At 58.0% G+C, this 19580-nt stretch overlaps 8 protein-coding genes across 8 annotated transcripts; 5 read left to right on the top strand and 3 right to left on the bottom strand.

Moving 5' to 3' along the window:
* Nucleotides 1-1219: 1219 nt before the first annotated feature.
* On the bottom strand, nt 1220-1601 carry SCHCODRAFT_01311697 (uncharacterized protein). The gene is made up of 3 exons (XM_050341427.1): nt 1548-1601; nt 1389-1492; nt 1220-1343 (listed from the first exon to the last, which is right to left on the bottom strand). Coding segments are annotated over exons 1-3 (180 nt in total). The 5' UTR covers nt 1550-1601; the 3' UTR covers nt 1220-1269.
* A 1140-nt stretch (nt 1602-2741) lies between these two features.
* SCHCODRAFT_02629622 (carbamoyl-phosphate synth) lies at nt 2742-10174 on the top strand. Its single transcript, XM_003030839.2, has 10 exons — nt 2742-3093; nt 3143-5010; nt 5061-5249; nt 5299-5631; nt 5680-5858; nt 5910-7440; nt 7490-9364; nt 9415-9817; nt 9878-9948; nt 10002-10174. Exons 1-10 carry the CDS (start codon nt 2856-2858, stop codon nt 10035-10037), a joined length of 6723 nt encoding a protein of 2240 aa, XP_003030885.2. The 5' UTR covers nt 2742-2855; the 3' UTR covers nt 10038-10174.
* Nucleotides 10175-10287: 113 nt separating this feature from the next.
* Nucleotides 10288-11346, top strand: SCHCODRAFT_02324195 (uncharacterized protein). Its single transcript, XM_050342373.1, has 2 exons — nt 10288-10333; nt 10389-11346. Exon 2 carries the CDS (start codon nt 10592-10594, stop codon nt 11177-11179), a length of 588 nt encoding a protein of 195 aa, XP_050199715.1. The 5' UTR covers nt 10288-10333; nt 10389-10591; the 3' UTR covers nt 11180-11346.
* SCHCODRAFT_02504802 (uncharacterized protein) lies at nt 11246-11885 on the top strand (the record flags this gene model as incomplete). The annotated part of the gene is made up of 4 exons (XM_003030840.2): nt 11246-11384; nt 11462-11529; nt 11582-11606; nt 11659-11885. 4 exons carry the CDS (start codon nt 11246-11248, stop codon nt 11883-11885), a joined length of 459 nt encoding a protein of 152 aa, XP_003030886.2.
* A 554-nt stretch (nt 11886-12439) lies between these two features.
* SCHCODRAFT_02506262 (tyrosine tRNA ligase) lies at nt 12440-13874 on the top strand (the record flags this gene model as incomplete). Its single annotated transcript, XM_003030841.1, has 5 exons — nt 12440-12560; nt 12614-12634; nt 12690-12755; nt 12838-13054; nt 13109-13874. 5 exons carry the CDS (start codon nt 12440-12442, stop codon nt 13872-13874), a joined length of 1191 nt encoding a protein of 396 aa, XP_003030887.1.
* Nucleotides 13875-14431: 557 nt separating this feature from the next.
* SCHCODRAFT_02689764 (uncharacterized protein) lies at nt 14432-15775 on the bottom strand (the record flags this gene model as incomplete). The annotated part of the gene is made up of 5 exons (XM_003031217.3): nt 15673-15775; nt 15091-15617; nt 14984-15034; nt 14805-14924; nt 14432-14548 (listed from the first exon to the last, which is right to left on the bottom strand). Exons 1-5 carry the CDS (start codon nt 15692-15694, stop codon nt 14432-14434), a joined length of 837 nt encoding a protein of 278 aa, XP_003031263.1. The 5' UTR covers nt 15695-15775.
* A 279-nt stretch (nt 15776-16054) lies between these two features.
* SCHCODRAFT_02629605 (tubulin beta chain) lies at nt 16055-18354 on the top strand. The gene is made up of 10 exons (XM_003030842.2): nt 16055-16114; nt 16246-16279; nt 16338-16353; nt 16407-16670; nt 16777-16857; nt 16907-17055; nt 17108-17336; nt 17388-17551; nt 17602-17886; nt 17937-18354. Exons 2-10 carry the CDS (start codon nt 16247-16249, stop codon nt 18051-18053), a joined length of 1338 nt encoding a protein of 445 aa, XP_003030888.1. The 5' UTR covers nt 16055-16114; nt 16246; the 3' UTR covers nt 18054-18354.
* Nucleotides 18355-18478: 124 nt separating this feature from the next.
* On the bottom strand, nt 18479-19298 carry HYD2 (fungal hydrophobin). The gene is made up of 4 exons (XM_003031218.1): nt 19070-19298; nt 18917-19012; nt 18793-18855; nt 18479-18736 (listed from the first exon to the last, which is right to left on the bottom strand). The coding sequence occupies exons 1-4, from the start codon at nt 19229-19231 to the stop codon at nt 18689-18691; spliced, it is 369 nt and encodes a 122-aa protein (XP_003031264.1). The 5' UTR covers nt 19232-19298; the 3' UTR covers nt 18479-18688.
* Nucleotides 19299-19580: the final 282 nt, after the last annotated feature.

The following is a 19580-nucleotide window of genomic DNA, read 5'->3' as shown; positions in this document are numbered from 1 at the left end:
CGTAAAGACGTACCAAACGCACCCCTCCCCGTTTCCCCCGTTCATGGGCGGTGATCTACGTCGTAGGCGCAACATAGAGAAGCTGCCCTGAATACCCGGCGTTAAGTTAGTGAACACTCCGGCTGGTCATTTAGTTCTCCGGTCGAGCTCAGTGCATCAGTGAGCCCAAGATGAACCCTGCTTTTCAACTCAGCGAAGCTGTACAGGGTGACGAGAGGGCTCACTTCTGACAGATTTTCATGGCAATATTGGACACGCCCACACATCCTGCCGTTCGATTCGGGGCCGGAGAAGCTTCATAACATTGACCGGTGGGATTACGCACCCTTAATGATTAGAGAGGTTGATCGCCGTTCTGGTGGGCGGGCGACACGTGTGGACGGCCATCGTCGAATGTTCTTCTCGCAAGTGCAAGACTCATCCTTGGCCTGAAAGCACTGCGCAGAGGTCTGGGGCCGCGGCGAGAGGCTGACACACACAAGAACAAGGGTGTCCCGAGGCTCGAGGTCATCGGCGGCCAGCCAGGCAAGTGCACAGCTGAACATGAAGGTACGAACCTTCGTCGAAGAAGCACTTCATACGGGCCTCCGTGCGCGCGGGCATTCCGAATTCTGGTAGGGTGTTCGACACCGTCCGTATGGGCGCAAGGTCTGCTTGGAACAAGTTCGCTGTCAGGCGTACCGCGTTGTTGGCCTTGGGTGAGCCCACGTCTTGGCTGTCTTCAGCGGGTACCTTGGGGTGTATACAGCACGTTACGCTGAACGCGCGTCAGGCAGGGCACGGGCATGATGGTGAGGTGGCAGAGTACGTGTACATAGAGACAGCGATGAGCAGTTTGGGAGTAATTCAGCACTTTCATCTACATACCTACATAGCTGAAGGTCAGAAGGCTGTTGTGAATGATTGTCAATGAACGTACGAATCCATAGAAGCGCAAGTCAGTCTGTCATCCGTTTGGTAGTAGAGTAAAGTGCTCCATCAGTATTCAGAGATTATGCCTACGGCGAGACGCGCCGCGATGTAGAGTGCACTAACCTGCAGGCGAGAAGATAGAACACAAGTCTAAAGTTCAAGAAGGCCATGCGATTGCCATAATAGACCACGTGGTGGACCCACAACTTCGGATCAACCATCAAAAGCATCCTTGCGCGGTCACGCGACAGTGATCACAAAGTACTCACCTACGCGCGGCCCACAATGACACCGTTTATTTCTCTCTTCTTACCCTCATTTGACGCGCCGCTTGGGCCATTAATGCATAAACTGCGCCTATTTCTGGAGCTTGATGAGCCCAGTAGCTCGAGAATCGTACCTCGCTCGGACTAAAGCTGGGTATATGCGCGCTGAAGGAGAGTCAGATGGCAGTATAAGGCCGTAAGAGATCTCACAAGGGAGACTCTGGATCAGCGCTACGCTTTGAAGCCCGACACTCCCGTGCGCTGGGGCAAGCAGCCACGATAACTTGGTGCGTCTCTGGATTCTGCTTGCGCGCCTGTGAATGATGACTTGTAGGTAAGGGAGATAGCCGATACGAAGAAACGTCGCACATTGACACGCTACGTCCAGTAGTACTCCTCTCCCCTCTCTTGGTCGTACCGAAGGTCGTGACGGTGAACGCACGAAGGAAGAAATGCCCAGTGATACGTCCCTCAGGGTACGTACGCTACGCGTTATCTGCTATCCTTACGCTCAAAATCCATTCTAATTAAGCCGAGTCTATTCTACTGCTACAAATTGAGGGCGCTGGACCTTCCGTGCGAACACAACTTTCGCGATCGCAGCGTGCAGCTGGCGTTCCCCGATACACCCTCTTTCCAGGGCCACGCATTACCCCCCGCCTTCACAACTTCACAGAAAACATCGTCTCGTTCAATATCCGCCTCAATTCAAGCTGAATCTCGCCCTGATCCATGGATAAAGTACGTCCTAAAAGACCGCAAGGAGGCCGTGCCAATCCGTTGCTGCGAAGATCACGCGAGGGCACAACTCTATATGCCGTGGTCATCAGCTCTTCCAAGTCCCAGGTCTGAAAACCAAGTATGTGATTTACTACGCGGCGTAATGCAGGCCCTCCAACTCAGTGTACCACCGCAGTGCTCGGAAACGAGCAAGACCGTTCGTGAACATCAGCTGGACATTTCCACCTTTCCTAGCGCGTAGCGAGTAAGGCGGGACAGTCATCAGGTGGGGGCTGCACATTTTGTTGAAGGTGCGAGGTATCCAACTGCTCACAGCGCAATCAGCTCATGATCCTAACAGTAACTTGAAGTCCTCCAATCGTTGAGGGCATCATCGGTATGATACCACGCATGCTCGTGCATCGTCAACATCTTCTCAAGACGTACCAGTCTCGGTGCGCCTCACCTTCTCTGCCAGTTCAGCAAGCATATCGACTCGTGTGGGTACTTCTGGGTGGTCGCAAGCCGTAGGCGCGTATGGGTGCATTCCACGCGGGGTACTTATCTCACTATCTCAATTATCATAGCCTGCCGGTCGCCTTTCGACCTCGGCATCGCTGCTCAGATGTTCAAACTTGCCGCACAGCTCCTCCTGCTGCGTACGTCCTCCTTCGCAGCGTACTTCGATGACCTCCCCTCTCACATAGGCTCCTAACGTTGACTCCCAGGGGCTCCAATTGCCACGCGTCCGGCCGAACTTTGCATGATTCAGATCGAAAATCGGCGCGCCAAAAGCGGATCTGATCGATGGAAAACAGTTGACAACATTGGCGGGCTATAGTCCCGGCGTTCGCTCTCGTGTTCCTCTTCTCTTCCTCTCCACCCGAAAATTTCCCTCGAGGACGCGTCCGAGTGGAGAGGAAGACGAACACGGCCGACGCGCTCAGACGACAATACATGGCTCTTCCTGCTCCCTCCATCACTGTGCCTTCGCCCGCTCGTCCCCCGCTCAACAGGACGATGACGACGTCCAATTCACTCCCAGCAAAACCCGCAAGCGGGACTAACATCTCAGAAGATGGCTCGCGCGACGCCCCCTTGTCCGTGCTTGAGCTCAGCGATGGCTCATCGTTCGAGGGATGGAGCTTTGGCGCGGAAGGGAAGAGCGTAGCAGGCGAATGCGTCTTCCAGACGGGTGCGTTGCACGCGTTCACTTCTCGCGGATCTTGCTCACGATGGTACAGGGATGGTGGGTTACACAGAATCCCTCACCGATCCCTCCTACGAGGGCCAGATCCTCGTCCTCACCTACCCCCTCATTGGCAACTACGGCGTCCCCGCGCGTCCCGAAAATTTCCTGGACACGCTCCCCGTCGAGTTCGAGTCTAGCCGCATCCACATCGCCGGCCTGGTGATCGGCTACTACACGGAGGACTTCAGCCACTTCCTGGCCAAGTCCTCGCTCGGCGAGTGGCTGAAGGAGAACAACGTGCCGGCGATGTACGGGATCGACACGCGCATGCTCACGAAGAAGATCAGGGAGAAGGGGTCCATGCTCGGGAAGCTCCTCGCCAGGCGCCCGGACGCGCGCGCCAGCAAGCGTCTGTCGCTGCCTGCCGGGTCGCAGCTGCCGTCGCGCGCCTCGTCGCCCTCGAGCAACCCGTTCGCGTGGCGCGAGGACTACATCGACATTCCGTTCTCGGATCCCAACGCGCAGAACTTGGTTTCGGTCGTCTCAATCAAGGAGCCCAAGTTGTACAAGCCGACCACGGAGCCCAAGCTGCATCCCTCCGGTCGCCCTTTGCGCATCATCGCTGTTGATGTGGGCATGAAGTACAACCAGATTCGCTGCTTCATCAACCGCGGCGTCGAGTTGAAGGTCGTGCCATGGGACTACGATTTCAACGCCGATCCGGAGCCTTTCGACGGCTTGTTCTTGTCGAACGGTCCCGGTGATCCTGCTACCGTCACACAGACGATTACGAATATCGCCAAAGCTGTAGAGCGGGGTGACCGCCCCATCTTTGGTATCTGTCTGGGTCACCAACTGCTCGCCCTCGCCGCTGGCGCGAAGACTTCGAAGATGAAGTACGGTAACCGTGGTCAAAACATCCCCTGCACGGACGCAATGTCTGGCCGCTGTTACATCACCAGCCAGAATCACGGGTACCAGGTGGATACGTCTACGCTTCCGTCAGGCTGGAAGGAGCTCTTCCAGAACGCAAATGATGGCAGCAACGAGGGCATCTACTTCGAGGACAAGCCGTTCTTCTCTGTCCAATTCCATCCCGAGTCGACGCCAGGCCCGAGGGATACGGAGTTCTTGTTTGACGTCTTCATTCAGAACGTCGCGGACTGTGCGTCGAGCTCGCTCGTGCCTATCTCGATGCCTGGCGGCAGCAAGGAGGAGAATGAGAAGCGCGTGCCCCGCGCCAAGGTCACGAAGGTGCTCATCTTGGGCTCCGGCGGTCTCTCCATCGGCCAGGCTGGCGAGTTCGACTACTCTGGCTCGCAGGCGATCAAGGCGCTAAAGGAGGAGGGCATTTACACCATCATGGTGAACCCGAACATCGCGACGATCGCGACGTCGAAGGGCCTCGCCGACAAGGTCTACTTCCTGCCCGTAACGCCCGAGTTCGTGCGCAAGATCATCAAGTACGAGCAGCCTGACGGCATCTACGTCACCTTCGGCGGGCAGACCGCGCTCAATGTCGGCATCAAGCTCAAGGACGAGTTCGAGGAGCTGGGCGTGCAGGTGCTGGGCACGCCCATCGACACGATCATCATGACGGAGGATCGCCAGCTGTTCGCGGATGCGATGGCCGAGATTGGCGAGAAGTGTGCGGAGAGCTGCACGGCGCAGAACCAGGAGGAGGCGCTGGCGGCGGCGAAGTCTATCGGATTCCCGGTCATCGTGCGCGCAGCGTATGCACTCGGAGGCCTTGGAAGCGGTTTCGCGCAGGACGCCGCGCAGCTGTCGGCGCTGTGCGCGAAGGCGTTTGCGACGAGTCCGCAGGTTCTGATTGAGAAGAGCATGAAGGGATGGAAGGAGATCGAGTATGAAGTCGTCCGTGATTGCAGAGACAACTGCATTACGGTTTGCAACATGGAGGTACGTTGCTGCGCTTACGAGGCTGGGTTAAGGGACTCATCTGCTTGCAGAACTTCGACCCGCTCGGTATCCACACTGGCGACTCCATCGTCGTCGCGCCTTCGCAGACGCTGTCCGACTCCGACTACAACATGCTTCGTACGACCGCCATCAACGTCATCAGGCATCTTGGCGTCGTTGGCGAGTGCAACATCCAGTACGCACTCAATCCTAATTCTCAGGAGTATTGCATTATCGAGGTACGCATTCTTTTACGCAGTTTGTGAACAGAATGTTCATTTCCGGCAGGTCAACGCCCGTCTGTCGCGTTCGTCCGCGCTTGCGTCGAAGGCCACCGGCTATCCGCTCGCCTTCATCGCTGCGAAGCTCGGTCTAGGCATACCGCTCAACGAGATTCGCAACTCTGTCACCCGGGTCACCAGCGCGTGCTTTGAGCCGAGCTTGGACTACTGCGTCGTCAAGATCCCCCGTTGGGACCTCAAGAAGTTCAACCGTGTCAGCCGCCTGCTCAGCAGCAGCATGAAGAGTGTCGGCGAGGTCATGAGCATCGGGCGCACTTTTGAGGAGACGATCCAGAAGGCGATCCGTGCTATCGACGATCAGTTCCTTGGGTTTGCAAAGGTTGGTCTTGTTTCCGGCGAGTTGCGCATGTTGCTGACAAGAACATAGAACGACTACGTCGAAGATATCGACGAGGAGCTCGTGAACCCGACGGATAAGCGCATCTTCGCCATTTCGACTGCCTTCCACCGCGGCTACAGTGTGGAGAAGATCTGGCAAATGACGAACATCGACAAGTGGTTTTTGACGAAGCTGCAGAACATCTTCATTATGGAGAAGGCCATCTCGTAAGCACAGATAGTGACAAATTTGACAAGGCGTTGCTGATATTGGTGTAGGACATACAACGTCTCAACTCTCGACAAGGACATCCTCCGCCGCGCCAAACAGCTTGGTTTCTCTGACCGCGAGCTCGCCGCATGCATGAACTCAACAGAGCTTGCTGTGCGTCTGTTGCGCAAGGAGAACGGCATCTCGCCCTTCGTCAAGCAGATCGACACGGTTGCGGCCGAGTTCCCTGCTTTCACCAACTACTTGTACACGACCTACAACGCCATCGAGCACGACATCACCTTCGAGGACCGCGGCATCATGGTCCTTGGCTCCGGTGTGTACCGCATCGGCTCCTCTGTCGAGTTCGACTGGTGCGCTGTGCGTGCGATCCGCACTCTGCGCGATCAGGGCCTCCCGACGGTCATGGTCAACTACAACCCTGAGACGGTCAGCACGGACTACGACGAGGCCGACCGCCTGTACTTCGAGAATATCAGCTTGGAGACCATTCTCGATATCTACGACACCGAGGCCTCGCGCGGTGTCATTCTCTCCATGGGTGGGCAGACGCCGAACAACATCGCGCTGCCGCTGTACCGTCAGAACGTCAAGATCTACGGGACGTCGCCCGAAATGATTGACACGGCGGAGAACAGGTTCAAGTTCTCCCGCTTGCTCGACGAGATCGGTGTCGACCAGCCGGAGTGGAAGGAGCTGACGAGCTTCGAGGAGGCGCAGTCCTTCTGCGAGAAGGTCGGCTATCCGGTCCTTGTCCGTCCATCGTATGTGCTTTCGGGCGCTGCGATGAACGTCGTCTCTACCGGCGACGACCTCTCGAATTACCTGACACAAGCCACCGCGGTTTCGCGCGAACACCCGGTCGTCATCACAAAGTACATCGAGCAGGCGAAGGAGATTGAGATGGACGCCGTCGCGAAGGGCGGTAAGATGATCATGCACTTCATATCCGAGCACGTCGAGAACGCGGGCGTGCACTCCGGCGATGCGACGCTCATTCACCCCCCGCAAGACCTCGACCCGCAGACGGTGAAGCAGATCGAAGAGGCGACTGCGAAGATCGGCAACGCGCTCAACGTGACGGGCCCCTTCAACATCCAGTTCATCGCGAAGAACAACGAAATCAAAGTCATCGAGTGCAATCTTCGCGCTGCCCGCTCCTTCCCCTTCGTCTCGAAGGTCACGGGCATTGACGCGATCGAGATGGCCACGAAGGCCATGCTTGACCTGCCCGTTGAATCCTATCCCGACGCGAACCTACCGCCTGACTACGTTGGTATCAAGGTCCCGCAGTTCAGCTTTAGCCGTCTGTCGGGTGCCGATCCGGTGTTGGGTGTGGAGATGGCGTCCACGGGCGAGGTTGCATGCTTCGGGCACGACAAGTATGAGGCGTACCTGAAGGCGCTCATCTCAACCGGTATCATCCCGCCCAAGAAGAACATCCTTTTCTCGATCGGCAGCTACCGGGAGAAGCTCGAGCTTCTCCCAGCTATCCAGAAGCTATCAGCTGCTGGGTACAATATCTTCGCCACCTCGGGCACGGCCGACTTCTTGACTGAGCACAACGTCCCCTGCAAGGTAAGCCCGCCGTTCCCGAGCTACAACTGCGCATCTCACATCTTTGCAGTACCTCGAAGCATTAGGAGATGATAATCGCGACCAGCAGAAGTCGGAGTACTCGTTAACACAGCACCTGGCGAACAACCTTATCGACATGTACATCAACTTGCCATCCAAGAACCATTACAGGCGCCCCGCCAGCTACGCGAGCAAGGGCTACCACAGCCGTCGCATGGCCGTTGACTTCGCGGTGCCGCTTATCACGAACGTCAAGAACGCGAAGATGCTTGCCGAGGCCCTGGTTCGCAAGCTGCCCCTTGACGTGTCCACCGTGGACTCGAAGAGCTCTCACCTTACCCATACCTTCCCCGGCTTCGTCAATATCGCTGCGTTCGTCCCGGGCGTCGCTCAGCTTGGAAGCAACGACCTGGCGGAGTTGTCGCAAGCTGCAGTGTCCGCTGGGTTCTCAACCTCCATCGTCCTGCCTATTGGAGTCGGTAATGCGATATACGACCGCCCGACCCTCGAGCTTGCGACGAACAACATACAGGGCCGCTCGTACACGAACTACGCGTTTAGCGTTGCAGCCACCGACACCAACGTGCAGGCCCTTGACGAGGAGCTGCAGGCTGACACCAAGGCGCTGTTCATCCCCTTCAAGCTGGACGGCATCGACACGCCCTTGTCCGTTGTGGCCGCGCATCTGGCATCATGGCCGCTCGATAAGCCTATCATCACCAACGCCAAGGGCTCACAGCTGGCGTCGATACTTCTCCTGGCCAGCCTAAATGGCCGTGGCGTGCATATCACGGACGTTCGCGATACCGATGACCTCCTGCTCATCTCGCTGAGCAAGGCGAAGCAACTCAAGGTCACTTGCGATGTGTCAATCTACTCGCTCTTCTTCACGAAGGAGCAGTACCCCTCTTCGGCCCATCTGCCCACCGCGCAGGAGCAAGCTGCGCTTTGGAAGCACCTGGACGTTGTCGACGCTTTCTCAGTCGGCCCGGCGCCATACTTCTTGGCCGAAGAAATGGGTCAGAAGCCGACCCCGGCTTGCGGCATTGAGGAGACCCTTCCCCTCTTGCTCACCGCTGTCACGACGGGTCGCCTTACCCTGGAGGACATCCGCGTTCGCCTGCACGACAACCCTGTCCTCATCTTCGGGCTCCCTGATCAGAGCCAGACACATGTCGAGATTGTTATGGGTCGCAAGGCTCCCTTCACGAAGGTGTCGACGTGCTGGACGCCGCTGGAGAACAACCTGGTCAACGGCTTTGTGCATCGCGTCGTGTTCCATGGTCAGACTACCTACCTTGATGGCGCTGTCACGTCGCCGCCGCTCGGCAAGGACATCTCCAGCGCCAGCGTAAGCCATGGTCCCGCGACACTCCCGACCGTCACCGGCACTGCTCCTCCGCACAAGGACCTCGAGCTCACCGCCCCTGCGTTGCCGCCGCAGCCCTCGGGCGCCGTCCTGCATGGACCTGTGGGACCGGCCGATACTTACCTGTCGCATCTGCACGCTCATCCGTCGTTTTACCGCCGTCATATCCTTTCCGTCAAGCAATTCACCCGGAAAGATTTGTACGATCTGTTCTCCCTCGCGCAGGAGATGCGCCTTCAGGTCGAGCGGAATGGTACTTTGGATGTCCTCAAGGGCAGGGTGCTCTGCACCTTGTTCTACGAACCGTCGACCAGGACGTCCTCATCGTTCGATGCCGCTATGAAGCGCTGCGGTGGCGAGGTTGTGCAGATCACTGCGGACACATCCTCGGTCACGAAGGGAGAATCCCTCCCGGACACCGTGCGGACTCTAGGATGCTATGCCGACGCCATCGTCATGCGTCATCCGGATGTTGGGAGCGCTCAGCTCGCTGCGAAGTTCTCGCCCGTCCCCATCATCAACGCCGGAGATGGAATCGGGGAGCATCCCACGCAGGTAAGTTTGCTCATTCGTTGGTGTGCAGATCCCAGTTAACACTACTTTAGGCGCTTTTGGATGTGTTCACCATCCGTTCGGAGCTCGGTACGGTCAACGGACGAACGATCACGATGCTCGGCGACCTCAAGAACGGGCGCACTGTCCACAGCTTGGTGACGTTGCTATGCCTGTACTCCGTGCGCCTCAACTTCGTGGCGCCCGCTAGCCTGGCTATGCCGTCGACCGTGGTGAATGCGGCGCGTCGCGCGGGCATCCAGGTCACGGTCTGCGAGTCGCTGGAAGAAGTTTTGGACGACACGGACGTGCTGTACGTGACGCGCGTGCAGAAGGAGCGCTTCACGAGCGAGGCCGAGTGGCAGCAGGTGAAGGACGCGTACCGCGTCGATCACTCCGTTCTGGCGCGGGCGAAGGAGGACATGATTGTGATGCACCCTCTGCCTCGCGTGAATGGTGAGCGGTATCCGTCGATCTCTGATGAGCAATCGCTGACCCTGCCTGTCATCCCACCAGAAATCGATCCTGAGGTCGACTTCGATTCCAAGCGTGCGGTGTACTTCCGCCAGATGCGCTACGGTCTCTTCGTAAGTTCACAGCTCTACACCGCAACCACATGAAGCTTATTTGTCTCCGCCAGATTCGGATGGCGCTGCTATTGAGCGTCATGGCGTGAAAAGTAATCTAAGGGTGCCATAATTGTAAGGTTGAAGGTAGTATATCAAAACTGTATTTCTAGGCCGAAGCACGGTCTTCCAGCCAAACATACGAACTGTGTTGACGGCTATTCTCGACCGAGGTGGTGCGTTCGCAATTCTGTGACCGCCCGGAATCGGTGCGCGTCGCTTCTGAATTCCGCTACTAGTCCCACTTCTTCCATCATGCGCGCGTGCATCTATCACTGATTTCATCTTGCGTGAATGCGAGGCTTTCCCTTGACGATACTAGGAAACACGGCGCCATTTATCGGAGGTTGGTCCGCCCACGTTCTAAAGTGCAGCGGAACTCTTCTGACTAGCTTCTTCAGAGTGTGATTTGGCGATGGCAGGCCACTCGTAAGGAAGGCGGCGGGCGGTACTAGCATGGCATCCGCGCCCCGGCCGCACGCCGGGGTACTTATGTAGGTGTAGAGGTGGGACGGGAAAGCCGAGGGAGCGTGGTGCCCCGTCTTTGTGGCTTACTTCCCATCTTTCGTCTTGCTTGCTTCCTGTGCGCACGCTTATCGCGAGGATGTCTCATCAAGCTACTCAGACGTCGACGGAAGATAGGGCGCAGGATGCTGCCAATACGCTGGCCGAGGGGCGTGCAAGCAGCGAGGCGCGACGCGCGGAGGATACGTCTCCGGCGACTGCAGGACCGAGTCGGCAGCCGCAAGGCATGCACGCGACGGGCTCGAGGGAGAGCTTGGCGCCTCACGCGCAGGAGAGCTCGCCACCCAGTGCGCACGACCCAAGCAGCAGCAGTGCGCCTCGTGTGGGTTCCTCTTCGCCAGACAGAGGTCCAGCGCCGCGAGCGGGTCCTTCGTCGCCTAGTGCGGGCTCATCGTCACCTCCCGCGCCACCGGCGACTACCGCCAGCCATGGCCCGGGTACAACAACTACGAGCCACGGTCACCTCGAAAGCCCTTCGACCCCGCACTCCCATCTGTCGCGGTATCCGTCCGAGGCGCCCTTGATGCAGCGCGTTTCGTTCGCAGAGTCTACAAATCGGCCCTTGCCGCCGCGCCCTGACGAGATCGAGGGTGAGCTGTACGGTGTACCGACGTTCCGGCGGGTGAGTGGGAGGAGCATGCTTTGTCCTGTGTGTACATGCCATTGACGTTGGCCGCGCGCTTCATGACAGCCGAGCCGGATGCGAATGAATCTCGCGAGATCTTCGCGTGGGATGTCGCCGCAATTCGAAGAGAAGCCGTTCAGAGCGCGAACGTTGGGCGAGAGACTCGCGCCGACAATCGATGCGGCGACGAAAGAACGCAATAGAGCGGCCCGGAAGGCGCGCATTTCGGGCTGGGCGATCAACATAGGTGCGTAAGGCGGCTTGCGGTGTCTATCGGAAAAAATACAGGCGGCGGAGCGCAATAGGCTGACGCTAGATTACCAGCCATCGGCCTGCAAGTTACGTTGGGCACGCTGACCACGATGTTGTCGGCTATCACGGTTGGCCGCGAGGTGAGGACCAGCAGTGTCCTTTGGCGAGTGCAGCGGATGACAAGCTTCGCAGACATCGATTGTCACGGCGGTGCTCGGTGCGTGAGGCGATTTGTCCGCTGCACGTGAGGCTGAAGTTGTGATTGTTAGGTGGTCTGGCGACGCTGGTGGCATCGTACTCGGCGCGCGTAAGGGGGACAGATGAGCCGGAGGCGAGCTTGCGGCGCGTGAAGGACATGGAGCTGTTCATTCGCGAGTGCGAGGCGTTCCAGACGGACCATTTTCATGTGGTGGACGACCCGCATCTGGAGGCCGTGGTGCGAGGGATGAGGAGAAGGTTCGAGGAGTTCATGGGGAATGGGCCTGAGCATCAGTGAGTCGGAAACCTCGTTTTGACACGGAGTAAATGAATGTCTATTTTCGCAGGCCGATGGAGCAGGACGATGAACACGAGTCCAGACGGGAGGGCAGTTGGCATGGACGCGACAGTGGAAGAGTGGCATAGTATGGCGCGTGCTGTATGCTTGAAAAGCTTTGCTATTTACGTGGCAAAGCACCGCGGAGTACCCGCGGCGCGGACGTCTGAAGGCCACATCCAGCTATAACAATGGGGACCTTGACGGAGTTGAACGTGTTTCCCTCAACTATTCTATGTATTCACAATACCTTAATGCGTATATACAGCGACGAATGGAACCTAAGAGCATCTGCCGCTCACCCGAGGCAAATTGAAACCGCCTTAGTCGACAACATTCAATCAATGAGCGGGCAGGCATGTTGAGACCAAGTTCAACACCCGGACCGTACGATCCGATAAGATCAGTGACTCCGCCCCTCGACTGACTCGATCACTACGCCCGCATCTCCTTCCCCTGCATTTAATTGGTTGCTAACCCCCTTGTCCCCCTCCCCCATCATACCCCCCTTCGATATGGTCGCGACAACGGCCGAAGAAAAGTTCGAGCTCATCACTCGGGATCTCCAGGAGGTCCTGGGTCCAGACATCATCAAGAACATCCTCGCGGAGGGACGGACACCGAAGTGCTACTGGGGTGAGTGGTATAAGACTTCGGAAGTAGATGCGTACTCATGAGATGCGAAATAGGAACTGCATGCACTGGCAGACGTGAGCTTCGATCTACTTGAGATTTCCCACTCGAGTTGACATGACTTCTCGCCAGCACATATCGCCTACTTCGTCCCCCTCACGAAGATCGCCGATTTCCTGCATGCTGGTGTTGAGGTGAGTGGGCCATGCCATATTCATGTACCCGATTGCTGAACTGGGCCCAGGTTACGGTCTTGTTAGCAGGCAAGTTCCGCCAACAGCGAAGCCATTGCTCCGATTCTCATGCCCATTCCTAGACGTCCATGCCTTTTTGGATAACTTAAAGGCCCCCATCGAGCTCGTAGAGCAACGCTGCAAATACTACAGATTTGTCCTCATGGCTGTCTTCGAAACGCTAGGCATACCCACGAGCAAGCTTCGCATCGTCGAGGGCTCGTCCTACCAATTGACAAAAGAGTACAACATGGACAACTACAGGTGCGGATCCCCTCACAAATGCGTACAACGCAGCCCCCTCACACCCACACGCAGACTGTGCGCCATCGTCACCGAGCACGACGCGAAGAAGGCCGGCGCCGAGGTCGTGAAGCAGGTCGAGAGCCCCCTGCTCTCCGGGCTGCTCTACCCCGGCCTCCAAGCTCTCGACGAGCAGTACCTCGGCTGCGACTTCCAGTTCGGCGGCGTCGACCAGCGCAAGATCTTCACCTTCGCCGAGGCCTACCTCCCCAAGCTCGGCTACGCCAAACGCGCGCACCTCATGAACGCGATGGTCCCCGGGCTCGCGGGCGGGAAGATGTCCGCCTCGGACCCGAACTCGAAGATCGACTTCCTCGACCCGCCCGAGGTCGTGCGCAAGAAGATCAAGGCCGCGTTCTGCGAGGAGGGCACGGTCGAGGGCAACGGCGTCCTCGCGTTCGTCGGCGCGGTGCTCATGCCCATCAGCCGGCTGCGCGCGGAGCAGAAGGCGGCGGGGGAGAGCGCGCCGGGCGCGCCGGCGTTCGTGAGCCCGAATGCGCCGGAGGGGACGCTGTTCTCGGTGGAGAGGGATGAGAAGTTTGGCGGGTCGCTGCATTATGCGAGCCACGCGGCGCTGTGCGCGGACTATGCGAGCAAGGCGTTGCACCCGAAGGACCTGAAGGGCGCGGTCGCGAGTGCGCTGATCGCGCTGATGGCGCCGATCCGGGCGGCGTACGAGGCGAGCGAGGAGTGGCAGGAGGTGACGAGGAAGGCGTACCCGGATCCGAATGCGAAGCCGGAGAAGAAGAAAAAGGTGGGAGGTGGTCGGGTCGTGCTCTGAGGGTATTTTGCTGATGTATCCCGCAGGAGAAGAAGGTAGGGAGGAGACCTCCCCAGCAGGGCGATGCGGCAGCGGAACCAGCAGCGGCTGCACCAATCGAGCCCACGCCTGGTGCTACCCCAGAGGTTGTGCCCCAGCCGCCTAAGGCCTCTGCATAGACGCAGAGACATCACGGTCAGCCCTGCGCGTGTCGTCGATGGGATATATGTGAAGGGCGAGTCAGTGTATGTTACATTGTGTTGTACGTGTGTACTATCCAAGCGCGTGTATCTACCATCCACCCGTGTGTCAATTCGCAAGAGGTATAGGTGAGGTTGGTATATGTATTGACCTCTCTTGTTTCCTTCTGGATACCTGCTATGGGGAGTGATCCAAATTCCACGAAATACCCCGCTGTACTCTCTCCTTGCACGAATGACCGGTCATATGCCCTCCCGCTGACCGCCTTCACTGTCAGCGCCCCGGCACCTTCCCTGTCATCGCCCTGGCACCCTTTTCCCTCATCGCCCAGAGACCACCCTTCCCTATCATCGCCCTGGCACCTATCCGCGTCCCTGTCATCGCCCAGAGACCACCCTTCTCCCAGGTAGCGCGTCGTCAATACCGATCTTCGACATCTCCTCAGCATGGTCCAGGGTCGACCAGCGTTGGAGGTTGTTTTGATAAAGGAGCATCTGTGCAGAGGGAGGGTTAGTCGGGGTGAGAAAGGGGAGATTAGTCGGGCTGAGAAAGGATAAGATTATGTGAGGTGAGACAGGGAGGGTTAGTCGAGGTGAGAAAGAGAAGATTGGTCGAGGTGAGGAAGGGAAGATTAGTCGAGGTGAGAAAGAGACGGAAAGGAAGAGAGCGAGCGGTCAAGGTCACACTGATGTTGGATGGAAAAAGAGATCGAAGAATGGAAGAAGGGATACAAGAGGGAACCGTACATACCCTCCCTCTGGGTAGGATCACCGCGCGTAGCTTGGGACAGCTCTCCCGCCACGCGGCTGCTATCCGCATCTCGTCGTCCTCGGTGGTAGCCATGGATGAGGCGGCCATGCAGGTAATAAACTGGGTTACGGTTAGATATGTAAGCGACCGGCCTACTACATCCGACGTAGAAATCTTACCTCCAACTGAGGGAGCCGGCGCAGTATGCGAGACGAATCCAGGAGGGACTTCTAGAATGACGAGATGTAAGAAAACGTGGTTGGCTCTGCAGCATAATATTACATACCGAATCGTACTGCCCCAGGAAAGCGATTAGGTGGAGGGCGATCAAGTGCGGTACGCGAGCGGCAATTTCTTCCAGTACGTCCTGCGGTGGCCGCGCATCGAAGGCGAGAGCGGTGAATTTCTTTATGTGTGCTGTCGACCGCGATATGGCATCGAGGGCAGCGCTGGAAGCGGCGCCTGCGTAGAGAGGGAGCGACACGGCAGCAACCGGGCGGCCAGCGATGATGTCTGCTAGTAGCCCTGGGGCCGCATGCGCTGCGCGTAGTTGCGACAAGCGGGGCAGCGCAAAGGTAGGTAGCGGCAGGCTCGAGCCCCGCGCTCGGATGCCGAGTTCGGTGATGAAGGGCTGCGACGCGAGGAAGGCAGCGAGCCCATGTCCGGGCGAGAAGGTGCTCTCGAAGGCGCGCAGTTGGAACCGGGCCTCAAATAGTACCCATATTGGTTCTTGGGCTGTGGGTAACTCGAGTGCGAGGCGGACTAGCCGGGAAGTACGGTTGAGAGCGCGGCGCAGGAGCCGGTAAGCGTTCGCTGTCACGCAGGCCGCGCGGTCGAAGGAGGCCCAGTCTATGGACAGGGAGCGTACAAGGAGGGCTAGGTGAGGACATGCTGCTAGAGTGTGCAGGCACCGTATAGATGCTCGAGGTGTGGGCTCTTCAATGTCATGATAGAGTACTCGGGTGGCAGGGGCGCCCAAGTCGTGATTGACGAGGGCTACGTGGTATAGGTCGACGGTACGCAGTGCGCATAATATTTGGTCGACTATTTCAGCAGGTAGGTCCGAGAACAGCATAGAATGCGCGCGCTGAGTCAGAGCCGGCGCCTGCAGGCAGCCCAAAGACGTCAAGTTGAAGTTGGGTGGAGCGTGGGAACGTGGGAGGACCTCGACCGCGGCCGAGATGCCGGGCACAGATTTCAATCTCCGCTTCAAAAACCGGGATTTCGCCCGCCCCCGCCTCGCGCTCGTCGCCTTTTTGCCCACCGCCCTGTTCACGACCTTTCCTTCCTCCTCCGCTCTCACAAGTCATGTAAGTCCTTCGTCACTGCATCCGACGCGCGCGACGCGACGTTTGGCGCGGGGTGCGCGCAAAATACGCGTGTTGCCGCGTCGTGGTCGCATCGTATCATATCCAAATCGCCCGCTCACGCCCGCCCGCAGCATGCGTGAAATCGTCCACCTCCAGACCGGCCAGGTGCGTAGTATCCCGCGAGCATCTCGCGCAACGCGGCTGACGCGTTTTTCGTCCACAGTGCGGCAACCAGATTGGTATGAGCGGCGTGCTCGGTTCGCGCCTTTGAGAGGCTAACTCGGTCGCGTAGGTGCCAAGTTCTGGGAAGTCGTCTCCGACGAGCACGGTATCGAGGCCGATGGTCTCTACAAGGGCACCAACGACCAGCAGCTCGAGCGCATCTCGGTCTACTACAACGAGATCGGCGCGAACAAGTACGTGCCGCGCGCGATCCTGGTCGACTTGGAGCCCGGTACCATGGACTCTGTCCGCTCCGGTCCGCTTGGTGGCCTTTTCCGCCCGGACAACTTCGTCTTCGGCCAGAGCGGTGCGGGTAACAACTGGGCCAAGGGCCGTGAGTACCATTTTCCCGCATCGATCGCGTCGCGTGTCGCGCCTCTATTAGGAGACCCGACCGCGTCCGAGGCTTCGTGACATTTGCTAAGTGCGCTTTTTTGCAGATTACACTGAGGGCGCGGAGCTCGTTGACGCTGTGCTCGACGTTGTGCGCAAGGAGGCCGAGGGTACGGACTGCCTTCAGGGTGCGTGTGTCGATCACTCCGCATATACTCCGTGTTAATCCCTCGATAGGCTTCCAGATCACCCACTCCCTCGGTGGTGGTACGGGCGCTGGTATGGGTACTCTCCTGATCTCGAAGATTCGTGAGGAATACCCCGACCGTATGATGTGCACATTCTCTGTCGTCCCGTCTCCCAAGGTTTCGGACACCGTCGTTGAGGTGCGTCTTTCTATCCCCATGGCAAGGGCTATGATTCACATGCGATCTTCAGCCGTACAACGCGACGCTCTCCGTGCACCAGCTTGTCGAGAACTCGGACGAGACTTTCTGCATTGATAACGAGGCGCTCTACGACATCTGCTTCCGCACTCTCAAGCTCTCCACGCCGACGTACGGTGACTTGAACCATCTCGTCTCCTTCGTCATGTCCGGCATTACCACTTGCTTGCGCTTCCCTGGTCAGCTCAACTCTGACCTGCGCAAGCTTGCTGTCAACTTGGGTTAGTTGCCTTTGAAAAAGTCGTCGAAGCTCAGCACTAATGCGCGATTAGTGCCGTTCCCGCGTCTTCACTTCTTCATGACCGGCTTCGCGCCTTTGACTGCGCGCGGCAGCCAGCAGTACCGTGCCGTCACCGTGCCGGAGCTCACGCAGCAGATGTTCGACGCCAAGAACATGATGGCTGCCTCCGACCCGAGGCACGGTCGCTACCTCACTGTGCGTTCCATTATGATCGTCGGCATCCCGACATAATTAACCCGCTCCAGGTTGCCGCCATGTTCCGTGGCAAGGTCTCCATGAAGGAGGTCGAGGAGCAGATGCAGAACGTCCAGAACAAGAACTCTGCCTACTTCGTCGAGTGGATCCCGAACAACGTCCTTGCGTCGCAGTGTGACATCGCGCCCCGCGGCCTGCGCATGTCCGTCACCTTCCTCGGCAACTCGACGGCCATCCAGGAGCTGTTCAAGCGTGTCAGCGACCAGTTCACCGCCATGTTCAAGCGCAAGGCGTTCTTGCATTGGTACACGCAGGAGGGTATGGACGAGATGGAGGTATGCAAACCTTGGTCATGTGATCGTTCCCCGCTCACGCCATCGCGCAGTTCACGGAGGCGGAGTCGAACATGCAGGACTTGGTTGCCGAGTACCAGCAGTACCAGGACGCGACGGTCGAGGAGGAGGGCGAGTACGAGGAGGAGGTTATCGAAGACCAGGAGTAAGCGCACACGTACGCCGGGTTGACTTCTGCTCTTCGTCGATATCCCTTTGGGCTGTGTTTGTCGTTTATGTTTGCGGCAAAAATAAGGTATCCCCCTCCCTAGTCCTTCGCTTGTCGTTGTGTTCCTCCTTTTTGCTTGTCATGACCTCGTTATTACCCTACTGCACGTTTTGATACACCTTTTTTTCTCCCTTACGCTCTTATATTGTGGATAACGAAATGACACGAGTGGTCCTTTGTTGGCTGCTAAACTTGCGTGGGAGGTCCTTGAAGAGAGTGAATGCGAGTGCCTTCAGAAAAACGATTTTCCTGAGTCAAGGTGAGAAGATCATGTCGGTATTCACGCGGGCCGACTACGAGAGGACTGCGAGCGGTTGGCGAGTGGCGTCTGAACACGAGCCTTCCCATAAATCAACCATATATATTGCTACGCGTGAGCACCACCAGGTCTGGCGCATCACATTAGGAGGTAGACTTTATAGAGGAGAGTAGAGACCGTTTGGAGAGAGCAATTCGAGGGTACCAACGCTTTGGTCGAAGTGCTGATATCCTACAGATGGGTGTTGATACTCTACAGGTGGGTGTTAACACCCCACAGTTGAGTGCTGACACACCCCACAGGTGAGTGTTGACATCCTACAGGTAGATGTTGATAGGAGAGCATCCGAGGTTGATCAGGCCGTCCTAGGGGTGGCAAAGGTGAGCCCAAGCGTCCGTTGGTACTAGGCGAAGAAGCTTACGAAGTGGTTGTTCTCGCAGCAGAGCGTCTGGGCGCTGCACTCGGAGCCACCGCCGCCGAGGACCTGGAGGGCGAAGGGAAGGTTGGTCAACGGCTGGTTTGCTACTGAAGCGAGGCATGCTCACGTTGACATCCGTGCACGACAGCCCGATGAGCGCCGTCACGTCCTGGAGGACGATGCCGAGGAGGCCCAAGAGGCCAGCGGCGCCCTGCGAGTCAGCCTGTGGCAGTCGGTGTCAGATTAGGAGGTTTGCCACGAAGCAGGACGACCAGCTCACCGACTGCGAGGTCTGGCAGCACTGGACGGGGCCGGAGCTGCAGTGCTGGCCGCTGTCGTTGCCGCCACCGCCGCGGGGAACGACGGCCGCCGCAGCCGCGAGGCAGGGCAGGACGGCGAAGATGAAGAAGAACATGGTGTAGACGCGAGCGAGCACGGCCATTGTTGTTTTGCTGAGAGCGAAGGAGTGGTAGTCGATAGTAAGAAGGGCGGGAAGGAGCGAAGGCTGCAGATGCGAGGGACTGTTAGTCGACGGCTGAAATACTGCGGAGCACTGGGGATTGGCCTCGCCGATCCTTGCTTATATAGTCGTGCGCTGTAGAAGTAGAAGAAAAAAGGACAGAAGCCCGCGGCGGAGCGAAAGTCGCGCCATGCGCTGGCCCGATGCTTTCTGCGTTGGCCGGCGCCATCGTCGCTGGATACTACATATAACGGCGACAACACCTCGCCGAAGATCCATCTTACTCGCCTTGCCCTGACTACGAAGGTCTTCGCCATTGTGGACGATACAG

The sequence above is a fragment of the Schizophyllum commune genome (genome assembly GCF_000143185.2).
Source record: "Schizophyllum commune H4-8 unplaced genomic scaffold SCHCOscaffold_7, whole genome shotgun sequence".
In the NCBI taxonomy this organism is placed as follows: Eukaryota; Fungi; Basidiomycota; class Agaricomycetes; order Agaricales; family Schizophyllaceae; genus Schizophyllum; species Schizophyllum commune.
The sequence above is the reverse complement of the archived record's forward strand: the minus strand, read 5'-3'. Positions and strand labels throughout refer to the sequence as shown.

Bases quoted from the DNA above. Each gene is read 5' to 3' on its own strand.
- SCHCODRAFT_01311697 (XM_050341427.1), bottom strand. The intron at 1,344-1,388 runs GTGAGATCTCTT...ACTCTCCTTCAG, and splicing joins GCTGATCCAGAGTCTCCCTT to CGCGCATATACCCAGCTTTA.
- SCHCODRAFT_02629622 (XM_003030839.2), top strand. From the start codon at position 2,856: ATGGCTCTTCCTGCTCCCTCCATCACTGTGCCTTCGCCCGCTCGTCCC. The intron at 3,094-3,142 runs GTGCGTTGCACG...ACGATGGTACAG, and splicing joins CGAATGCGTCTTCCAGACGG to GGATGGTGGGTTACACAGAA. The intron at 9,949-10,001 runs GTAAGTTCACAG...TGTCTCCGCCAG, and splicing joins AGATGCGCTACGGTCTCTTC to ATTCGGATGGCGCTGCTATT.
- SCHCODRAFT_02324195 (XM_050342373.1), top strand. From the start codon at position 10,592: ATGTCTCATCAAGCTACTCAGACGTCGACGGAAGATAGGGCGCAGGAT.
- SCHCODRAFT_02629605 (XM_003030842.2), top strand. From the start codon at position 16,247: ATGCGTGAAATCGTCCACCTCCAGACCGGCCAG. The intron at 16,671-16,776 runs GTGAGTACCATT...GCTTTTTTGCAG, and splicing joins TAACAACTGGGCCAAGGGCC to ATTACACTGAGGGCGCGGAG. The intron at 17,552-17,601 runs GTGCGTTCCATT...AACCCGCTCCAG, and splicing joins GGCACGGTCGCTACCTCACT to GTTGCCGCCATGTTCCGTGG.
- HYD2 (XM_003031218.1), bottom strand. From the start codon at position 19,231: ATGGCCGTGCTCGCTCGCGTCTACACCATGTTCTTCTTCATCTTCGCC. The intron at 19,013-19,069 runs GTGAGCTGGTCG...CGACTGCCACAG, and splicing joins GCTGCCAGACCTCGCAGTCG to GCTGACTCGCAGGGCGCCGC. The intron at 18,737-18,792 runs GTAAGCTTCTTC...TGCCACCCCTAG, and splicing joins GCTGCGAGAACAACCACTTC to GACGGCCTGATCAACCTCGG.